The sequence below is a fragment of the Geotrypetes seraphini genome, chromosome 11, assembly GCF_902459505.1.
Source record: "Geotrypetes seraphini chromosome 11, aGeoSer1.1, whole genome shotgun sequence".
NCBI classification, from domain to species: domain Eukaryota; kingdom Metazoa; phylum Chordata; class Amphibia; order Gymnophiona; family Dermophiidae; genus Geotrypetes; species Geotrypetes seraphini.
Window position 1 is genome coordinate 3,549,204 of NC_047094.1, and position 21,915 is coordinate 3,571,118.

General features: G+C 43.3%; 2 protein-coding genes across 2 annotated transcripts; one reads left to right on the forward strand and one right to left on the reverse strand.

Annotated features, from left to right (window-relative positions):
- The first annotated feature begins 91 nt into the window (after nucleotides 1-91).
- BRICD5 (BRICHOS domain containing 5) lies at nucleotides 92-4,336 on the forward strand. The gene is made up of 5 exons (XM_033963443.1): nucleotides 92-218; nucleotides 862-1,014; nucleotides 1,099-1,206; nucleotides 1,952-2,105; nucleotides 4,202-4,336. Exons 1-5 carry the CDS (start codon nucleotides 96-98, stop codon nucleotides 4,294-4,296), a joined length of 633 nt encoding a protein of 210 aa, XP_033819334.1. The 5' UTR covers nucleotides 92-95; the 3' UTR covers nucleotides 4,297-4,336.
- MLST8 (MTOR associated protein, LST8 homolog) lies at nucleotides 1,009-21,914 on the reverse strand. Its single transcript, XM_033963442.1, has 9 exons — nucleotides 21,773-21,914; nucleotides 18,963-19,100; nucleotides 18,420-18,471; nucleotides 13,963-14,125; nucleotides 13,806-13,881; nucleotides 12,946-13,098; nucleotides 12,341-12,465; nucleotides 5,523-5,686; nucleotides 1,009-5,273 (listed from the first exon to the last, which is right to left on the reverse strand). The coding sequence occupies exons 2-9, from the start codon at nucleotides 19,089-19,091 to the stop codon at nucleotides 5,155-5,157; spliced, it is 981 nt and encodes a 326-aa protein (XP_033819333.1). The 5' UTR covers nucleotides 19,092-19,100; nucleotides 21,773-21,914; the 3' UTR covers nucleotides 1,009-5,154.
- Between the last annotated feature and the right edge of the window lies 1 nt (nucleotide 21,915).

A 21,915-nucleotide genomic window follows, 5' to 3' on the forward strand; every position in this document is an offset into this window, starting at 1 on the left:
AAATTCTAAATCAGTTCTGAGGGGTTAGACTTCCAATCTCATTTTCAATTTCTAAATTATTCCCCTTTTCTTTCCCACCATCCCAGCAGAAGACCATGACTGAAGCATGCCAGTCTCCCCGCAGGGTAATTTGGGGCTTCCTGGCTCTCAGCCTCTGTTTCACAATCACTGGAGTTATCATCGCTGCACTTTTAGGGGTCAAAGACAATAAAACAGAGGTAAATAGCTCAATCACCTATCACTACATCTCGGCAGCAGAACTGTTGAAATGAAAGCCGAGGCCTAGGGAACTTCATAGAGGTTGCTGCTGTTTCTGGAGATTTAAGAATCTTGTGCTGTTCTCCGTTTGTATTGCTTGCAAGATGTTGCTGCTAACATAGAAAGATGACATGCTTCACGCAGGCTTGGGCATTCAAATGCCATGCATGCAACTGTGTTTTACTGCTGGATTCTGTAGCACAGAGGTTTAAGAGCTATTTTGGTCACAGGGAACACTATTACCACTGGGAGGCCGAGACCTTGTACTGTACCATGAACACAGGGACGTAACGAAAAACCTCATGAGGATTGACAGCATGGATTACAGAGTCCTGTAATGACTCAGGTCTCCAATGTTCTGGTTCAGTTCTAGACCTGGCATTTGAGGGTAATAATTAAAGTCCAGAATGTGATTGCCTTGATTCTATGACCTTGTAAAGGTTATCCTACCCCCCCCCCCACACTTGTACTTAGACTGGAAACTCTAAGGAAAAGCTATCAGAATGATCTTTTTCAGTATTGTGGACACTGATCATACAGAGAGAAAAAATATTACTAGTACCTATATTAGTCCCATTCTATAGTCTATCTTCATCTGTTCAGCCTGTTTTGCAGATCGTTCAAATTACTTTTAAGAACCACCAGGGTTCCCAAACAAGTCAATCTGCATTTGCTGACAGGACCAGGAATACCGTCACCTACCACATCACCTCTCAAACGAACCGAAGCTTTGTGGTCCTATTTGACAGCACACACGTGAGTACAACCCCAGAGAAGCATCAGGAATGCTTCTTGTGTCTGATCTTTACTAGAAGTAGTTGTTGATTTTGTCTTGGGCAGGGTTTTGTAAGTTATAAGCCTGTGGAAGAGAATGCCTGCTTTCTGAGGAAGATGGAGCCTCGTGATCTAGAAAACATTCAGCTCATCTTGAATGTGTCAGAACACAGGGTAAGATTGATTTATTTAGTTCTCATTTTTCTATTCCACTTAAGAACTAAACGGATTCACATGAGTTAAAACAAACATAATAATTATGACAAACTAAAATCTTAAAATCAACAGAGAACTATCTTTTCTTTTCCAAAAAACAGTAAAGTCATCAGAATGTTAAGTCATAAGAAAGCAGAAGATATCATTGCTTACATCTGCACTGTAATGGAGTCCCCCCTGGTGTCACTCCCACCCCCAGCCCCCCACTCATTAAGGGATCATGTTATCAAAGTGCCCAGACTCAAGAATCACATGCACACCCCCTCTGACTTGAAGGCCATGAGATACAATTGGTCTTCTGTGAAGACTCTTTAATTGGAGCAGGACCTTGACCATTAGAACTAGTTATTTCCATATCAGTGCCTGGCATATGGGGCTCAGGAGATTCTCTATGCAAATCTCAGCACTGTCAGAATGCAGAAAGGTGCCCAAAGAATAACACTTCTTATGAGAATCCATCTTCCACTTCATTATTTGACTGGGAGATCTCTTAGACACAAGAGATGAAAACATCTCTGTGCCTTGGCGGATCAGCCATTCTTCCGAGAGGACGTACAATGCAAGACAAATACTGCCACTTGATATGGAGTAAAACTACCGCATTGTTCAGTAAAGAGTTTTTCAGGCCATACCTTGCTGGAGCTCAGTTTTAGGTGAAGTCACACAGAAAATGAGTTCCTTTGCTAAATGGTTTCTCTTGCAGGAGGAGCAAATGCTACTTCAAAATAATAAGACAAAATATTTCCGTGAGTTTTTGGGTATCCTGGGAGGAAGAAGGGTAAATCCGGAGATGGTGGGGAATGCAGTACAAAGCCTGTGCGACCAGCTTCCCATCTACTGGGTGAAGAGAGTCGATGGTAAGATGCAATAATAGCAGCAAGAATCACTGAATTCTCCTTCTTTTGAAATCCATTTCTTGTGTAGACTAGAGGTTCTGAACCCAGTCTCTGGGACACACCTAACCAGAAAGAATCTATTGCAATGATTTATATTCCATCAACTCCTAATTATGCCCAGAGCAGATAACAATGAGCAAACCAACTGAAGGGTCCTTTTATTAAGCTGTGTTAGGTGCCAACATGTGCCTAAAGCAGCTGAAAATGGAGTACTGTGGGATGCAGTGGAAAGTGCCATTTCAGAGGGTGTGTCAGGTGTTCCTGCACTAATCAGAGAGCGCAGCTACATTACTGCACACTAACTGGTTAACACAGGATTACTGCATGAGTCCTTACTGGGTTTCAACTGGGAGCCAATGATTTGAATTAATAATGCTGTGGATTGAGCATATTTATGAGCTGTCAATATTCACTTAGCAGCAGTATTTTGTACCAGCTGGTTAGAGAAATCCAACTGAACCAATACATGAAAATAAGGTCTTAACAGTCAAAGCTGCTGTAGCTTAAAGATCTAACTACTGAATTGACCTGAGAGTCCAAGGAAAGTCCTGAATCCTTTGATGGATTTTTCAACAAGAGATAAACCAGTATCTCTGCTAATAAACTCTGAGATATTCATCTATAATATTTTGGTTTATCTTTATTTAATTGTAAAGAGCAGGTCAGGCACCAGCTTTGCACTTCCCCTATACATGGAGAGGTCTGTTAAATAACCTCCAAAGTAGGTAGCAACATCAAATATCATCTGCGCCCAGATTCCAGTTCATGTAATCCCTTCCCAAACAAACTCACCTATTTATTTCTCTCCCTCCCAGAAAGCTAAGGGCGGGTAACAGAAGGCCGGTGGGGTTACAGAGGGAACCTAGGTACAATATTAAAGGTTAACAAATTATCATCAAGGAGAAGAGTACAGATTCCGTAGGCAGTGGATCTAAGTAGAAGGTGAGACTAACATGTTATCGTATACAGAGGGAAACCAGGAGGGACCAAGGGCATACATAGTTTAGAGGGAGGGGACTTAGATAACATAAGGAGCATAGCAAGGTACGGGCTGAGAGGCATAGAGAGGGGAAGTCAAGTAGTAGTGTAATCTTGTTCACATGTCTACTCATAGAGCTTGTGGACATCTTTGTCACTGTTCCTCTTAACCCATTTCTAGTCCGAAGCACTTAGCAGAAGAGGAAGGTCTTTACTGCCTTCTGGATTATCATCAGGGAGTCCAGGGATTTGATTTGCATGGGCAGATGATTCCATAGCTTAGGGATGAAGTGGCTGTCGGAGCATTTATGTGCAGTTTCTAGTTGAAGGACTCTTCGTGGGGGAATGCTGAGTCATCTAGAAGCTAAAAGTCTAGGAGAAAGCAGCAGCCCCTGAGGGACACCACAGCGAGGCTTCCATTTAAAGGACAAAAGGTCAATATTCAAAGTGAAACTTAACAGGCCAGTTACTTTGAGGTACCCCTACCCTCCCTGCACAAATCTTATTCTTCCACTAATAGACCCTCAACCTGAAGGGCCCTCTCTGAAGTTTTGATCCCCCATCAGAAGATCCCCTGGGCCACACCTTACAAAATGCCAGGCCACTAGTTGGGCAAGCAGAAGCAATCTCCAGTTGCTTCTGGCCTTGGTGGCACCAAGTTTAAAATATTGCCGGCGATCCCTAGCGGTAGAAGCTCACTAGGGCCTGGAATTTTGGAGGGAAGGCCTGGGGAGGGGGGGGGGGGCGGTATGTGATATCATGATGTAATTTTGCTCATTCCCTTTAATATGTGGCCTGATGTTCCCATGATGGTGAAATAACAGTTGTTTTCCAGCTCTAACATGGCTTGCATGAGATTTCCATAGTAATGAGATATTTTGCATGCTTTTTACATCTGCCTTATTGTAATCTAACATACCTAAGCATGCGCTAAGAGGTCAATAGCACAGGTTAAGAGCCGTAATGCAGCTCGATAGTCTCCCCTAAATGTACATAGCCCACCTGTTTACAAATTTGCCCTTGGTTGGAAGTAAAATGAAGACCTGAGGGATGCAACTCTCATCTCTTCTCTCTGGCAGGTCCTGGAAAACAGCGGCTGATTTACCTCTGCATCGACATTTGCTTCCCTAGCAATATCTGCATGTCTGTCTGCTTTTACTATCTGCCTGAATAAGGGTCGCCTTGCAAGAGCTGTGTCCATCTGATTCTACTGCCATCCCAGAAGAGGGATCGCACCCTCCTTTTACTCTCCGTGTATTTAATGTACAGATTCAAATTATTCCAAAAATCCATCCATTATACTATGGAAATCTGTTTCTCTTGGTTTGGCAGTCAGCAGAATCTGGGTTTTATGTCAGGCCCAGACTCCTGGCTCTGGCCAGCAGAAAAGTGAAGTCCTGCTCAGACAGATGGGACATTGGGACAAGTAATTGTAGAAAACAGGCCAGAGAATGGTTCTGGCAGCAGAGTAACACAGGTCTGTGTATGAGAATGTGAAAGAAGCGGGCAAAACCTCAAAGCAGGTAGAAGGCAAAGATAAGAAGAGCAATGCCTGATCCCCGCCATTATAGACAAAACACGGTTTTCGTTATGTGACAAAAATAAGGCCCATGCTGTAGGCACCTGGTGCTTTGCTCCTTCATTTGACAGTGGCTGCAAGTCCAGCTGTAATCTCTTGTTATCTGGCAGTAACTCTAGACAAATGAAAAGCACAATGTCCCTGTATTCTGGCAGCAGCCACCTCTGTACTGCAGAGAAATGGGAAACCTGTATTCTAGCTCCTGTGCTCAGATTGTAAATAAAACAAGCTTGTTTGCAAATCCAGCCAAAAGTTCCTTTTCCTCCTAAACAAGAAATATTCACAGAATATCCACCAGTTCTGTGTAGAGGTTATGAGATTTGGTTGACAGAATTAGATATAAAACTGTTCCTTAATGCTCAGTAGAACTTAAGACACAAAATCACCTTCTTTCCTTTGAATACGGTGCCATGCAGGAACATCCCAAGAAATGCCTAGATTTCCCTGAAGTTCTTATCCTAGGACACTGTCATTAAACGCAAGGCACACCACTGCTTTCTGATGCCCGCTGTATTCTCGCTTAATCTCCCCTGTCTCCACACACCAGAGGCGAGCCAGATTATCTGAAGAAGCTGAAAGCAAGAAACTAAAAAGAATCAGATTTAAACAGTGGAGACAACTCTGATATGTCAAATAGCAAGACACAGTCCTTTTGTCACAGGCAGAGATCATGTACAGGTCAGAATTGTACAATTATATCCATACTTACACGTGTATTACTGGACTTCAATATATTACAGCCAGCTTGATAGCAGGGTTTCATGCAGGTCGAGTGAGGTCCATGCTGGAAGTGTTAGGGCGTTAATATCTTCCAGACTTACCTGTGACAATGTACTGTGAGTCTCCAGAAAAGGCACAGTCCCACATCCAACCGCGGGATGTCTCCCCAGGATTACTGCTCTTGATACTCAGCTCCGTCATGAGAGAGAAATTTGAGGTCCTCCAAATTTTACATGTCTGATCTGCAGAGCATGTGGCTAAAAGCCTGCAAAAGAAAAGAAGATGGCTATTTTTTTATTCTGATATGTCACTGAACTGACAGCCCATCAAATAAACCTCTGAGCAATTAATACATGGGCTCTATTGCCTCATTGGGATGGCAAGAAAGACACGGGGACAAATTTGTCCTCATAGGAACTCAATTATCCCGTTCCCGCGAGTTTTGTTGCTCTCCCTGTCCCATTCCCAAAAGCTCTGCCTTAACCGCACAAGCCTTGAACACTTAGGATTTTCAAGGGTTTGAGGCTTAGGCATTGGTGGAATGAGGCATTATGACCAGGGCTGTGGAGTCGGTAGATAAATGTTCCGACTCCGACGCCTCAGTTTTTTGTACTTCAGACTCCGACTCCAGGTACCCAAAATTTCCTCCGACTCCGACTCCACAGCACTGGTTAATTTTCAGATCGTTAAAATGGAATGTCAAGTTGAGAGAAATGAGCATTTTCGACACCACCTTCTTTTTGCTTTTAATCAAGGTTCTAAGGCCGCAGAAGCTGCTCACAACATTTGTGCTGTGTATATAGTGGGTGCTATAACTGAAAGAATCGCTCGTGATTGGTATGCCAAGTTCAAAAATGGAGTCGGTAGATAAATGTTCCGACTCCGACTCCGCAGTTTTTTGTACTTCTGACTCCGACTCCAGGTACCCAAAATTTCCTCCGACTCCTCGACTCCACAGCCCTGATTATGACATCACAATCGGAGCTCTAGAATGTCAAAAAGGCAGTCAGAGAGGCCAAGCTCCAAGTAGAAGAGAATCTAGCACAGAACATTAAGAAAGGGGATAAATCCTTCTTTAGGTATATTAGTGACAGGAAAAGAAACAAAGATGGGATAGAACGCCTTAGACAATCGGATGGGAAATATGCAGAATCAGATTCCACTAAGGCAGAACTACTTAATGAATACTTCAGCTCAGTCTTCACCTGTGAGACGCCGGGAGCCAGTCCTCAGCTACGGACAAGGGAAAGCCAGAAAGACCCGTTTCAAGATTTCGAGTTTACGCCCAGTAGCGTCTACTGCGAACTTTCAAGACTCAAAGTGAACAAAGCCATGGGACCAGACAACCTACACCCCAGGGTGCTCAGAGAGTTGAGTGAAGTCCTGGCGAAACCATTATCCGAGCTCTTCAATCTTTCCCTACGCACGGGAAGAGTCCCCTCGGACTGGAAAGCAGCTAACGTTATTCTACTCCACAAAAAGGGCTGCAGGACAGAGACAGCAAATTACAGACCAGTGAGTCTCACATCCATAGTGAGCAAACTCATAGAAAGACTGATCAAACAGAAACTTGACACAATCCTGGACGAGGAAAATCTACGTGATCCCCACCAACACAGATTTACCAAGGGCAGGTCCTGCCAATCAAATCTGATTGGCTTCTTTGACTGGGTAACAAGTCAACTGGATGCCGGGAAGTCCCTAGACGTAGTGTATTTGGACTTCAGCAAGGCTTTTGATAGCGTCCCACACCGCAGGTTATTGAACAAGCTGAAATCGCTGGGATTAGGGGAAACACTAACTGCATGAGTTAAGGATTGGCTAAGCGGTAGACTTCAGAGGATGGTGGTAATCGGTACCCCCTCCAAAACATCAGATGTGACCAGTGGAGTGCCACAAGGCTCGGTCTTGGGCCCGATTCTATTCAACTTATTCATAGGTGATATGACCCAAGGGCTTAGAGGAAAAATATCATTGTTCGCCGACAACCCAAAACTGTGTAACATAGTAGGTAAAAGCACTTTGCCTGACAGTATGAAGCAGGACCTACTACTATTGGAACAATGGTCATCGACTTGGCAGCTAAGCTTCAATGCTAAAAAATGTAAAGTAATGCACCTGGGTAAAAGAAATCCGTGCAGAACTTACTCACTAAATGGTAAGACCTTAGCTAGGACCACGGCAGAACGCGATTTAGGAGTAATCATTAGTGATGACATGAAAACTGCCAATCAAGTGGAAAAGGCTTCCTCCAAGGCAAGGCAAATGATGGGTTGTATCCGTAGAGGTTTTGTCAGCAGGAGGCCAGAAGTCATAATGCCGTTGTACAGATCCATGGTGAGACCTCATTTGGAGTATTGTGTTCAATTCTGGAGTCCATATTACCGGAAAGATGTGCTGAGAATTGAGTCGGTTCAGCGAATGGCCACCAGGATGGTCTCGGGTCTCAAGGATCTCCCGTATGAAGACAGGCTAAATAAATTGCAGCTGTACTCACTTGAGGAACAAAGAGAGAGAGGAGACATGACTGAGACATTTAAATATATCACAGGTCGTATCGAGGTGGAAGATGATATTTTCCGTCTTATAGGCCCCTCGTCTACCAGAGGGCATCCGCTGAAAATCAGGAGAGGTAAATTTCATGGTGATTCCAGAAAGTATTTCTTCACCGAAAGAGTGGTCGATCACTGGAACGAACTCCCTCTGCAGGTGATCGAGGCCAACAGTGTATCAGATTTTAAGAGAAAATGGGATATTCACGTGGGATCTCTAAGGGTGTAAAGCCAGGGGAGTGGGTCATTAGAGTGGGCAGACTCGATGGGCTATGGCCCTTTTCTGCCGTCATTTTCTATGTTTCTAGGATTGTAAAGTGTTTGAGGCTTGTGCAGGTGAGGACGGAGCTTAGGCATTGGTGGAATGAGGCATTATGACATCACAATCTGAGCTCTAGAACAGTGTTCTTCAACCACCGGTCCATGGACCAGTGCCGGGCCACAGAAATTTCCTGCCGGTCCACAGGGCCAGCACGTTCATCAGGCCCAAAACAGTGTTCTTCAACTGCTGGCCTACAGTGTGATCGATGCGGTGTTATCTTCGAGCCAGTTCCCTCTTCCTAACTGATTCAGTGCACAAAGCCACGGGCAGTGGCTCCTACGGGCATCCTGCACCTGAACCGGAAGCCTTTTCTCTTACGTTGCAACGTCAGAGGGAAGGCTTCCAGATGAGACACAGGACATGCAAGGTGCAATTAGTACTATTATGGAGGCGGGGTCTGGGGTGGAGATTGGGTAGAGATGGGCGGGGTCTGGCCCACAACTTAGCCCAGTGTTCTTTAATCGCCGGTCCACGGACCGATGCCGGTCCACAGAATAATTCTTTTATTTCTGCCGGTCCATAGGTGTAAAAAGGTTGAAAAACACTGCTCTAGTATGTTGCTACTTAGGATTGTAAAGTGTTTGAGGCTTGAGCAGATGAGGACAGAGTTTGCAGGAATGGGGCAGAGACAAGAAAATGAGTTCCCACGGGGATGGGGAAAAAATTTGAGCCCATGTCATTCTCTAGCTCAGTCCATTTGCAACAGTGAAATCTTTTCTGCACAAGACTGAAGAGAACAATCTGGCTGTAGAAAAGCAGCTGCGTTTTCTCCCTGGAAGTAGAAATCCAAGTTTATTAAAAGTTTGATATTACTGCCCATCAAACTATCTAAGCAGTTTAAAATTAAATCTTAAAAACAAATAACAAATAAAACAAAATAACACTTTAGAGCAATTTGCTATTGTTTGTCTCTCTTTTGGTCACATAACATACCTGAATTATTTAAGCTCTATTCAATACAAATGCTAATCCAAAAATATGCTGAGACCAATAAAATGCCCGTCTGTTGTGCAGGGGTTTAATTGTGGAACTCCCTTGTCAGCCAATTACAAAAATGTTGTGAAAAGGGAAGTTTTAGAAAATGCCTTTTTCTAGACACTGATCCTTTATGATTGTTGCTTGTTGAAGAATTTTCCTATGATTCTTTGTAGAAATCTTTTTGGCTCTTTTTTTTATAGTTGATTTTCTAAGGATTATTTATGTTTGTCTGATCTTACTTGTTTTACAGAATTATGTATGTAAAATTATGTAAACCGTTTAAGTTTAAACGGCATAGAAATTTTTAAAATAAATAAGTATACATTTGTTTATTGTTCTTGTCAGTCGTTGCTATGTTTTTCCTTAAAAGATTACATGTACTCCCCATTTTTACTGTACATCGCCTAGAAACTATGATAGGCGATTAATCAAAATTTTAATAAACTTGAAACTTGTATTAATTCATATGCATATGACAAAAAAAAAAAAGACAAACCAATACAAAGTTACTTCAAAGGAGTAAAGGGAGCGAGCAAACAAAAAAAGTAATGGTAAAAAAGGAGATGCTTGTCCTGGGAGTGTGGCTTAGAGAGCTGTTTGACAATGGAAAACCAAATATTAAAACTAATCAGGGTGGGATACATGCAACTCCAAATGCCAATATTACCAGCACACGATTTCCGTACTGTGGTTCAGACATTGATCCTGAGTAGGGTGGATTATTGTAAGAGTTGTGAAAGGGAAGTTGAGGGCTTTGCAAATGCTTATCAACTCCGCTGCAAGATTAATCACAGGGGTTCCTAGGAGTCCCCATATAACTCCTGGGTTACCTATGCACCACAGAGTGCAGTTTAAGATTGTTGCAATTATACATCAGACACTGTATCCTGCTTCCCCAAAGATCTTACAAGATTATAAACCGAGAAGAGAGCTTAGGGATGTAAATGGGATGAAATTAACTTTGGAGGGTAGAATGTCGACTAGGCATGCTAGGATCAGAGCATTTGTGGTTGGTGTACAACTATGGAATGCCTTGCCTGGTATTTTGTGGTTTTGTTTGGGGAAGATGAATTTTAAGAAAATGCTGAAAACTCAATTATTTGCCAATGCCTTCTTATGCTAAGATATATTTTAGAACTTTTTCGACATCAATGTATGATTTAAAGCTTGTTTGTACTTCTGAGTTGATTGAATTTGTGCTCTATCCCTTTTATAACAGGGATGAATAATGATGTTATCTTCACATGTCTATGTTATATGTGATAATCAGAGGGAAACAAGATTTTATGTATGTGATATGGAAACTGCATAGTTGTATGCGGTATATAAATTTTTAAATAAATAAACACGAGGAAAGAAAGGGAGAACTCCATTTTTTACAACAGAAAAGAAGGGGCAAGGGAAAAAAAGGGAGTTCCTTCATACGCTGTCTTCAATAGAAAGTGAGCAAGAAGAAACATATAACTAGGAAAAACTCATAGAAAGGAGATGCTGTGCTAAATGCATCTGAAAACAACAAGGGTTCTCGTGAAACTTTAAATCTATCAAGAGAAGTTTCAATTCTAAGATGAATGGGAAGAGCATTCCAAAGTGAGGGGGTGGTCACTGAAAATATTGTTGTCTTGGGCATGGGACAACTAAAAGACTCTGTTGAGTGGAACGTAAGGAATTGGAAGCCGATCAAGAAATGCAGGAGATTTTAAATGTAAGGAAAATGATCTTAGATGCTTTCCTATAGCTAGCAGATAATGGTGTAACTTGATCATATTTCCTTTTGCCAGTAATTAGTTTTACTGATGTGTTTTGGATGATTTCTAAGAGACACAAATCCATTACAATAGTCCAGGATATAACTAATGAACGGATCAGAAAAAGAGATTATGTACTTTTTTAGCTCTTTTCCAGTAAATAGGTGAGACATTCTAGACTTCCATCCAGTCCTTCCTGCGCCTGTCTACTGTTTCATGCTTCTCCAAGATGACTCTTGGATGCCTGTCAACCCTTGTGGACTGGTAAGAATTTGTATATAGAAACATAGAAAAAAGCAGCAGAAAAGGGCTATAGCCCACCAAGTCTGCCCATTCCAAGTATCCCCTCCCCCCTGAATTTACTCCCTTAAAGATCCCACGTGAGTATCCCATTTTCTCTTAAAATCCGTCACGCTGCTGGCCTTTATCACCTGGAGTGGGAGTCTGTTCCAATGATCCACTACTCTTTCGGTGAAGAAGTACTTCCTGGAGTCGCCATGAAACTTCCCTCCCCTGATTTTCAGCGGATGCCCTCTGGTGGTCGAGGGTCCCATGAGCCAGAAGATATCATCTTCTGACTCGATGCGTCCCATGATGTACTTATATGTTTCAATCATATCTCCCCGTTCTCTTCTTTCCTCAAGTGAGTACAGCCGCAATTTTTTAAATCTTTCTTCATACGTGAGATCCTTGAGCCCCAAGACCATCCTGGTGGCCGTTCGCTGAACCGACTCGATCCTCAGCAATTTATTAGGGAGTAGTTTCTCAGCTCCTTTGAAGCCTGTGTTGGCAGTTAACGGAACTGTTTAATTACTTTTGAGCAGAACAATTTGTTTAAGCCTGTTGCCGCAGGTGCCTCTACTCCACATGTATTGGGTAGCTCTCACTGCTTGGGTATTAACTGTAGGTGGAGCTAGAGAACCCAGTGAAGTGGAGTGAAAAATCCGGAGTGGATTCCTTCTGCAGCAGAATGTGGCTATGGGGAAATAACCCATCTATCTAGAATGTCTGACCTATTGCACTGGAAAATGTGAGAGTACATGTATCTGAAAAGGGAAGACTGCTTGTTATCTAGCTGAGCACTTAACAGTCCCCTGATGTGGAACAGAGACGCTTACCCCACTCTTGTAACCTGGCTCTCACCCCACTTGCAAGGCCTCTCACTCTGATTTCTTGCACTATCACATCTCAAACATTCCTTATGTAATAACTGACTGCTGTCACTCATGCTTTTTCTCTTCTAGGCTCACCCTTTATACCATCAATGACCAGAGACATTTGTGGTGGTGGTGGTGGGGGGGTTGTCTTGGTTTACTCACGTGGAGTCTGGGCTGAATTTGCACTGAAGTGCATAGCGTTTGTGAGCTGGAATTTTGGTTTTGGGGATCAGTTGTGTGACTTCCTCTCCAATTCCTCCTGTCAAGTTCCAAACATAGCAATTCCCCTGGAAAACACAAAGACTGGTTTTTGGTGCTGTTTGCTGTTAAGGAAGCTCTGGATATGAAACCAGTGCTTAGCAGGACTGCAAAGGAAGGGGATTCAGCATGAAAAAACTGTGGGAGCTGCCCCCTCTGTGCACTGAACAAGGTTTCAAGAAGCTGTTTGGTGGGGGATGGGCTGGGGAGGGCTTCAGTGGCTGGGAGGGTGTAGATGGGCAGTTGGAACCCAAGCACAGTACCGGGTAGAGCTTTGGATTCTTGCCCAGAAAGAGCTAAGAAAAAAATTTTTTAAACATTTAAATTGAATCAGGTTGGGCAGACTGGATGGACCATTCGGGTCTTTATCTGCTGTCATCTACTATGTTACTATGTCATTTGCTCCTAAATATCTGCTGATTGTATCTCAGAGACAGTTCACCTGTAATGCTGCACAGTCTCTCAAGGGTCTAACTTTCTTGCTGAGTTTAAGAAACGTTGCTACACACCAAGCTATTCACTGCTGCCATGTAACTGGCATCAGGGTCAATGTGAACCGAATTCACAGACACTTCAGGTTCAGGAATCAGCTGTTCATTATGGTCCGTTTTCAGATCCCAGATGTGAATTGCTCCACTTTGATCCCCTACAATAAGCTCTGCCTGTGAAGGAAAAAAAGATTCATTAAATATTTAAACTGTGACAGTGTGAAAACAGCATAATACAGATTTTAAAAATTCTGTATCCTTTGTGCTCTTTGACCTATATTAGGGGAGTCAAATGATTACCTGCAACTAACAGAGCAGGGGAGAATTGTATTACATAAAGCTGGGAGCTTCCAACAAAGAGGTGCCAAAGTCTATAAAAAGACCCCTATGCCAAATCCAGCCCCCCCTCTCCTGGAGCCCCAGTGCCAGGGAAATTCTCACAGTCTCCAGACTTAGCCAGGATGGAGGAAAGGTCAGAAGAAAATCAACCCGAAGAATGTTCAGCAGAGAAACAAAAGGCCCCTGTATGAAATAAGGCAGCTCTCCCTCTGAACAAGCCTCTATTCTTGTCCCAGAGTTATCTGAGCCATGAGGCAAACTTCTGCCTCAATCTCAGCTCAAATCTTGCATTTCCAGCACAGTAGTTAAGAGAAATGGATTGGCATCTGTATCCCATGGGCATCTACCCAGAATGAAAAAAATCCCTGTTTTACCACTCTACTGAGGTATCAAACTGTATCACGGGCCAGGTCGCCTCACTCTCCCCCCAACCCCAGTCTGCAGTTCTGCTCTTTACAGTTTCCCTCCTCCCATTAGTATTTGTGCTTAGACTAGAACATACCAAGTGCTGATCTAGCCCCGCAACCCATGGCTCCTCTTACCTGGTTGGGGTGCAAGCAGACACAGTTAATGGGCGCGTTAACTTGGAAGATCCTCTGGCACTGAAGGTTCCGTGACCTAGCAAAATTTCAGGACATCATTAGTGCAGTCAGGACGGAGCATACTAAGAGGGAGAGGCAGGGAGTGCGGGTGGCTCACCTCAAGTCCCAAATCCTTGCCATGCAATCCTCTCCTCCGGTATACATCCAGCGCCCATCTTCATGGAATCCAACTGATGTGATGTTCTTGCTGACACCATCGTAGTTAATGACAGGATTGGGGTTATTGGAGTTCAGATCATACATGCGAATGTGCTGATAACCTTCAGGAGGTAAAGCATTTACATGATACAGATCAACTACAGAGATTTCACTTCCTGTGTCTCTGTCTAAAGGAACAAAACTTAGCAGACAGGATTGCAAACAGTAACTGTTTCTTAAAGACTGTGGAGAATATATGCAAAAAATAAGAGAACTTTATGAAAATACTAATAACACATGAAAAACAATCTGGAAAAAATCTTTCTGACAGTCAATGACTAATTAAGAAGGGCTTTGTGTCTCCAGGGATAGAGTTGTACAAAGTATATTAACAGTGTTGCAGTGAACGTAATTTACTTCTCCACCTTAACAATACTTTTCTTCTAGGAACTTGTCCAAATGTTTTTTTTAAACTCTGTTAAGCTGTTTTTACCACAATCTTTGGCAACAAATTCCAGAGTTTAATGACACATTGAGCAAAGAAATATTTTCTGTTTTAAATTTACTACTTAGGGGTCCTTTTATCAAGCTGCGGTAGGGGTTTAATGCATTGAGCAGGCGTTGTTTAGCCAACCGCAGAGGTTAGCGCGTGATGAAACGTCTGACACGCTAGCGCGGCTTGATAAAAGGACCCCTTAGTCACTTCATTGCAAACCCCTTAATACTGCATTACTCCTAATCCTAGTATTTTTGGAAAGAGTAAAGGCTCGTGAGTGCTGGGATATTACACGGATTGCACTAGAAAAGTGAATAATGGAGCCCCAAATCTGTACCGAGATCAATGCTTTTTAATATTTATATATTCGTATGATCTGAAAATGGGAATGAAATGACTAAGGCCCTCATTTACAAAGGTGCACTAAGCTTTTTAGCGTGGATTTAGTGCGGGCTAAAAAAATGCATGCACTAACCGCTAACGTGCCCATAGGATAACATGCACGCGTTAGCATTTAGCATGTGCTAAAAAGCTTAACGCACCTTTGTAAAAGAGGGGGCAAATTATTCAAAGTTGTTAAATCACAAGAGGACTTTGCAAGACTTGGCATCTAGATGGCAGATGAAATTTAGGGGGGGGGAACGGGGGAACTTATCAAGCTGCATTTGGGCAATAACCCCTGTTATTAGCCCCTTAATGTGAATTAAAGGGTTCTAATGCCTAATAGGTTACCCCATAGCCATGAGATGCAAAACATGTAAATGCGTGTAAAACAGCTCATTACTATACAAATTCCATAGGGTGCACATAACAAGTTGCTTTAGAATCAGTAAAATAAACCCTATGGTGCTAGCCCCCTGATCAAGGCCTCCACTACCCCGTGCAAATCCCTGCGTACAACCCCTTAACGTGCTCCCTCCCGGTGGTTTAGTGATCGATCTCTCATTGCTCCTGCCCTTCCAGCACAGTCATCTAAAATGGTTCCCCTAGTGGCAGTTTTAAGGTACTGCTGCTAGTGATCATGTTTCTGTATGAGAGACCCATTAAACCAGGGCTGCCCAAGTCCGGTCCTTGAGATCTACTGGCAGGCCAGGTTTTCAGGATATCCATAATGAATGTGCATGAGAGATATTTGCATACCAAGAAGGTAGTGCAGGCAAATCTTTCTCATGCACATTCATTGTGGATATCCTGAAAACCTGGCCTGCCAGTAGATCTTGAGGTTCGGACTTGGGCAGCCCTGCATTAAACCATCAGGGACTGAGGTAGGACCATGGGGGTAGTGGGAGCAGTGCCGCTGCCCCTAAATGATGTGATCCTTGAGGTCACCAGACTAAGGGGCTGTTTCACAATTAGCATGACTGATTTATCAGGGTAGTCAGCAACCTGTAGGAACTTGATGCCACAAGATAGCGATTCCCATGGTCAATCAAGATGCGTCAAACATTAAGTTACTGTATCTTGATAGTAAGGGAGGGGTGCGGTCCACCCCAGGCTCTTCCTCTGATGTCATTTCCTGGACCCGAGCCTAGGAAGTGATGTCAGAGGAAGAGTTGACGTGAGCAGCATGTTGGGGGTTGCTGCTCAAGTCAGAAATGTTAAAAAGGTGCGGGGGAGGGAAGGGGTGCCTCTCATCCTCACTATGCCACTGGCTATCCTTCTTAATGTGGACAACTGCAAAGTGTGCATATAGGGAAGGAGAAGCCGCCGGGTCCCACAGACATCACTAACCAGGAAACGATCGAGTTTGGGACAAGCAACGAGTCGAAGGAATTATTAGGAAAAGAACGGTCATCCCATCTACAGCTCAAAGAATGGAGAGGGATGGGATAAATGCAAACTGGCTCTTTACTTTGTGAAAAAGCACATTGGTAAATAATACATTCAATCAATGTGTAAAAAGCTCTTCATTTCACTGCTGGAGGAAGTAGCAAATACAGAAGAATTTGCGTATTGAGTCAGATCAAAGATCCATCAAACCAAGCGTCAGCCACAAAGCTTATTACAGTAGTTATTGCTGGGGCTTTGTTTTTAGGGGGAGGCTTTGGGATGTACTGCCCTATTGAAAAAGGAGGCCTTTTCTGTTTCTCTTGCACTTGGTTTTGATTGTGTACCACTGGATTTGCCATTTGGTAACAAGGCGGTATATTAACTTTAATAAACCTGTAAACCTACTGTATATTGGAGGAAATATTCATAGGCATTATTAAGCTGCATGCTATCTCTGTACAGTTTGGCATCCTGCCAGATAAATGTAACCTGGATTAGCTATTAAGAACATAAGAATTGCCGCTGCTCGATCAGACCAGTTAGTGCTCTAAATGAGTCCAGCCTCGCATGCGTAGTTTAGCAGGAACTTGTCTAACTTTGTCTTGAATCCCTGGAGGGTGTTTTCCCCTATAACAGACTCCGGAAGAGCGTTCCAGTTTTCTACCACTCTCTGGGTGAAGAACTTCCTTACGTTTGTACGGAATCAATTCCCTTTTAACTTTAGCGAGTGCCCTCTCGTTCTCCCTATCTTGGAGAGGATGAACAACCTGTCTTTATCTACTAAGTCTATTCCCTTCAGTATCTTGAATGTTTTGATCATGTCCCCTCTCAGCCTCCTCTTTTCAAGGGAGAAGAGGCCCAGTTTCTCCAATCTCTCACTGTACGGCAACTCCTCCAGCCCTTTAACCATTTTAGTCGCTCTTCTCTGGACCCTTTTGAGTAGTACCATGTCCTTCTTCATGTATGGCAACCAGTGCTGGATGCAGTACTCCAGGTGAGGGCGCACCATGGCCCGGTACAGCGGCATGATAACCTTCTCCGATCTGTTCGTGATCCCCTTTATCATTCCTAGCGTTCTGTTCGCCCTTTTCGCCGCTACCGCACATTGCGCAGACGGCTTCATCGACTTGTCAATCAGAACTCCCAAGTCTCTTTCCTGGGAGGTCTCTCCAAGTACCACCCCAGTCATCCTGTATTCGTGCATGAGATTTTTGTTCGACATGCATCACTTTCCACTTATCCACGTTGAACCTCATTTGCCATGTTGATGCCCATTTCTTGAGCTTGATTGTCACGTTGAAGATCTTTGCAATCCTCCTGTGTCTTCACTAATCTGAATAACTTCGTATCGTCCGCAAATTTAATCACCTCACTCGTTGTACCAATGTCCAGATCGTTTATAAAGATGTTGAAGAGCACGGGTCCAAGCAACGAGCTCTGCGGCACCCCACTGGTGAAGCTCTTCCAGTCCGAGTATTGTCCATTTACCCTCACTCTCTGTTTATTATGCTTCAGCCAATTTTTAATCCTCGATTCCATGGCTTGCAATTTTTCGAAGTAGTCGTTCATGTGGAATCTTGTCAAATGCCTTCTGAAAATTCAGATATACAATGTCGACCTGGTCGCCCTTGTCTATCTGCTTGTTTACTCCCTCAAAGAAGTGCAGCAAGTTTGTCAAATGCGATCTGCCTTTGCTGAAACCGTGCTGACTGGTCCTCATCAGCCCGTGTCCGTCAAGGTGATCAATGATGCGGTCCTTTATCAGCGCCTCTACCATCTTTCCCGGTACCGAGGTCAGACTCACCGGTCTGTAGTTTCCTGGTTCTCTCCTCGAACCTTTCTTGAAGATCAGCATAACATTCGCCACCTTCCAGTCTTCCGGAATCTTTCCTGATTTGATTGACAGATTGGCTATTAGTTGAAGCAGTCCAGCTATAGTCCCTTTCAGATCCTGGGCTTGATGGATCTTTGGTCTGACCCAGTTCTTTCTAATGATGATATAGGCTTTAATGTCAACACATTAATGCCTCCAGTGCAGAAAACACCTCTTGAAGCTTCAGGACACAAATCCTAGTTTTATAACTTCACAAACTCAGTTATGTCCAGTGAATCCTGTAATCACACAATATTAAGAAGTCAAATGCACTCACCTGCCGCAGCAATCATACTGCGATCTGGAGTAATCTCCAGGGCATTCACCTGCTGCAGTCAGTAGTTGAGGAAGAGCACTTCCCATGTGAGTTCAGGGTGATTTACTGCCTCTTGGTGCTGAGGGAACTCTAGTGAAAGGTCTCACCTACAAAGCTGCCTGCATTGAGGGGAACTTCAAAAGGATTTTTTTTTTAACCTGTAAGCTTTGTGTACGTACAAGGAGATGAATAATAATGCATATAGATTTGAAAATGTCATACATGTATATTATTTCTTAAGCTATACACTCTCTTACAAACACCTCTAGATAATAGAAGTAGCATTGAAGTTTTACAGACTATAATGCAGACAGCAGCGTCTCACTAATGCATCCCAAACCTGCCTTGCCACTCAGTCTCTGCAGATAGCTCTCACGAGGCAGGAAAATTTCTAAGAGGGGGACATGTGAGGGAAGCAGAGTTCCAGTCCCAGGGGAATCCAAAGGATGATAGAGGCATGTGCCACACAGATAAATATACTGGAATGGAAACTGGAAAGGATACAGAGTCTTGGTGCTGCACTGTACGAGTGCAAATTCCACTATGTGCTTGCCAAAATCGCACTGTATGGTCATATCCGGCTGTAGCCAAAATAACAGGGTCACTCCCAACCGTGCCCTGGGATGCATTCATGATTCAAATCTGCAAATAAGAAAAAGCACAGTAATATAGTAAATGATGGCAGAAAAAGGCCCTCCTGTCTGTCCACATTCAATCTGGTGGAAATCATTTCACTAAATGTAAGAGAGGGTAGCTCACCCTAGGGACAGTAATTATGAAAAATGTGCTGCTCCCACCTAAGTCCAACATAGCTGCTGCCACTAATCTTGAAACATTCTGGACTGCTATCTGGCTCTACTGGGATTGGAACCAGTGAAAAGACAGAAAACAGAATATGACTAAATGGTCAGTCTTCTCAACAGATAACGGCAAACAATGGAGTGAGTCATGGAACTGTACTGTGAATAATGCTTTCTAATATTTTATACATGATCTGAAAAAGAATGATGGGAAGCTTATTAAACTTGCAAGTGGATTGTGAGAAAGTGCAGAGCAGCACTTTAGAAATGATATAGCGACAGATAAAATTTAATGTTGACAAGTGAAAAGTGACACACCTAGAAAATATCCACATTTCAAGTTTTATATATATATATATATATATATATATATATATATATATATATATATATATATATACACACACGCTAAAAACTGTGCAGTTTTGTAAAAGGGGGTGGAGGGGGGTTAGTTAGGTAATAACTTATGGGTAAACATCTCTGAATAAGAAGGATTTAGTTTTCATTTCAATTTTTCAAGGGACGTCTGATTCCTAAGTGGAACAGGTAATGCGCTCCCGAGACAAGGTCCCTGAACAGAAAAAATACCACAGCAGATGTGTTTGTGTTTCAGTTCTTGGAAAGAAAGGTGACAAGTTGACTTTAGTTATTAGAACGAAGGGATCAAGAAGGTATGTAGAGTATGAGTAGACACGAGATAGGCTGGTTCACCGGAATTTAGGTGACTTATATGTAACCAATGCACTTCTTTCAGTAAAGGGGTAATAAATATAAGAACTGCCACACTGGGACAGACCGACGGTCCATGATGCCCAATACCTGGCAAGATGCCAAGGAGTAAAACATTTTATGCTGCTCATCCTAGGAATAAGCAGTGGATTTCCCCAAGACATCTCAATAATAGCCTATGGACTTCCCTTTTAGGAGATTATCCAAACCTTTTTTAATCTCTGTTAAGCTATCTGATTTCACTACATTCTCCGGCAACAAATTCTAGAGTTTAATTACATGCTGAGTGAAGGAATATTTTCTCCAGTTTGTTTTAAATCTACTACTTAGTAGCTTCATCGCATGCTCCCTAGTCCTAGTATTTTTGGGAAGAGTGAACATCTACCCTTTCCACTCCACTCAATATTTTATAGACCTCTATCATATCTCTCCTGAGCCATCTCTTCTCCAAGCTGAAGAGCCCTAGCCACTTTAGCCTCTCCTCATTGGGAAGTCATTCCATCGCTTTTATCATTTTTGTTACCCTTCTCTGTACCTTTTCTAATTCCGCTATATCTTTCTTGAAATACAATACAGCTGTACCATAGAGTGATACATTTTCATCTTTGTTTTCCATTACTTTCCTGAAAATTTCTAACATTTATTTGCTTTCTTAGCTGCAACTGCACACTTGAGTTGAGGGTTTCAATGTATCCTCAACAGACACCTAGATCCCTTTTCTGGTCAGTGACTCCTAACGTGGGACCCTGCATTACGTAGCTATAGTTTGGGTTCCTTTCTCACATGCATTACATTGCATTTGCTCATATTAAATGTCATCTGTCATTTTGATGCCTAGTCTCCTAAGGTCCTCTTCCAATTTTTCATAATCCTCTTGCGACTTAACAACTTTGTGGCATCAGCAAATTTAATTATCTCCTTAGTTATTACCATCTCTAGATCATTAATTAAAAGCAGCGGTTCCAGCACAGACCCCTGGGGAACCCCATTATTTACTCACAAAAAAGAACTGGAAAAAAATATATAGTAGAACCAAACAGGCAACACATAAATGGTTGATCAAGGAAGAAAAGCCTCAGAGCCCTTTGGGGAGACCCTCTTTCAAATTCAGAGGGTTAGATTAATTTACTGGCAAAAACCTCCTTTCCACCTGCTAAATGTAAAGTTCATTGACTGCAGCTGTAACCCAGCTGGTTTACATGAATTGATTCAGGTACTGAAGCATTTCCCCTGCCTGTCCTGCTGGGGGGGATTAAATGACTTGTCCAGGGACACAGAGAGCATTGTGGGTTTGAACCCCCCCCCATCCCAGGGGGCTGAGGCTGTAGCTCAGGGATCTCAAAGTCCCTCCTTGAAGGCCGCAATCCAGTCGGGTTTTCAGGATTTCCCCAATGAATATGCATTGAAAGCAGTGCAAGCACATAGATCTCATGCAGATTCATTGGGGAAATCCTGAAAACCCGACTGGATTGGGGCCCTCGAGGAGGGACTTTGAGACCCCTGCTGTAGCTCTAACCACTGGGCCACACTCTCCCCCATTGTCCCAGGTCCATTAGAGCAGTGGTGCCAACCCTGTCCTGGAGACCTAATGAATATGCATGGGGCAGATCTGCATTGCTATCTTCTTCATTACATGCAAATCTCTTTCATGCATATTCATGAGGGCTTGGCTGTTGGTCCTCCAGGACAGGGTTGGGCCCCATTGCATGAGAGATGGCGAGGCCAATCGTCACTGTTGTGGAGTGGCCCCGAGCCCCCCCCCAGGCTACTTCCACCCCCACCTACCGAGCGAAGAGAACCTCCGGCCGGCACAAGACGCCCCACTTCCGGTCCCCTGGCCGCAGAGAGCATTGACAGGAAGTGACGCCATACGGCAGCGTCGAGGGCGACGGCGAAGTGACGCCAGTCCCACCGCGTGAGGGGCGTCG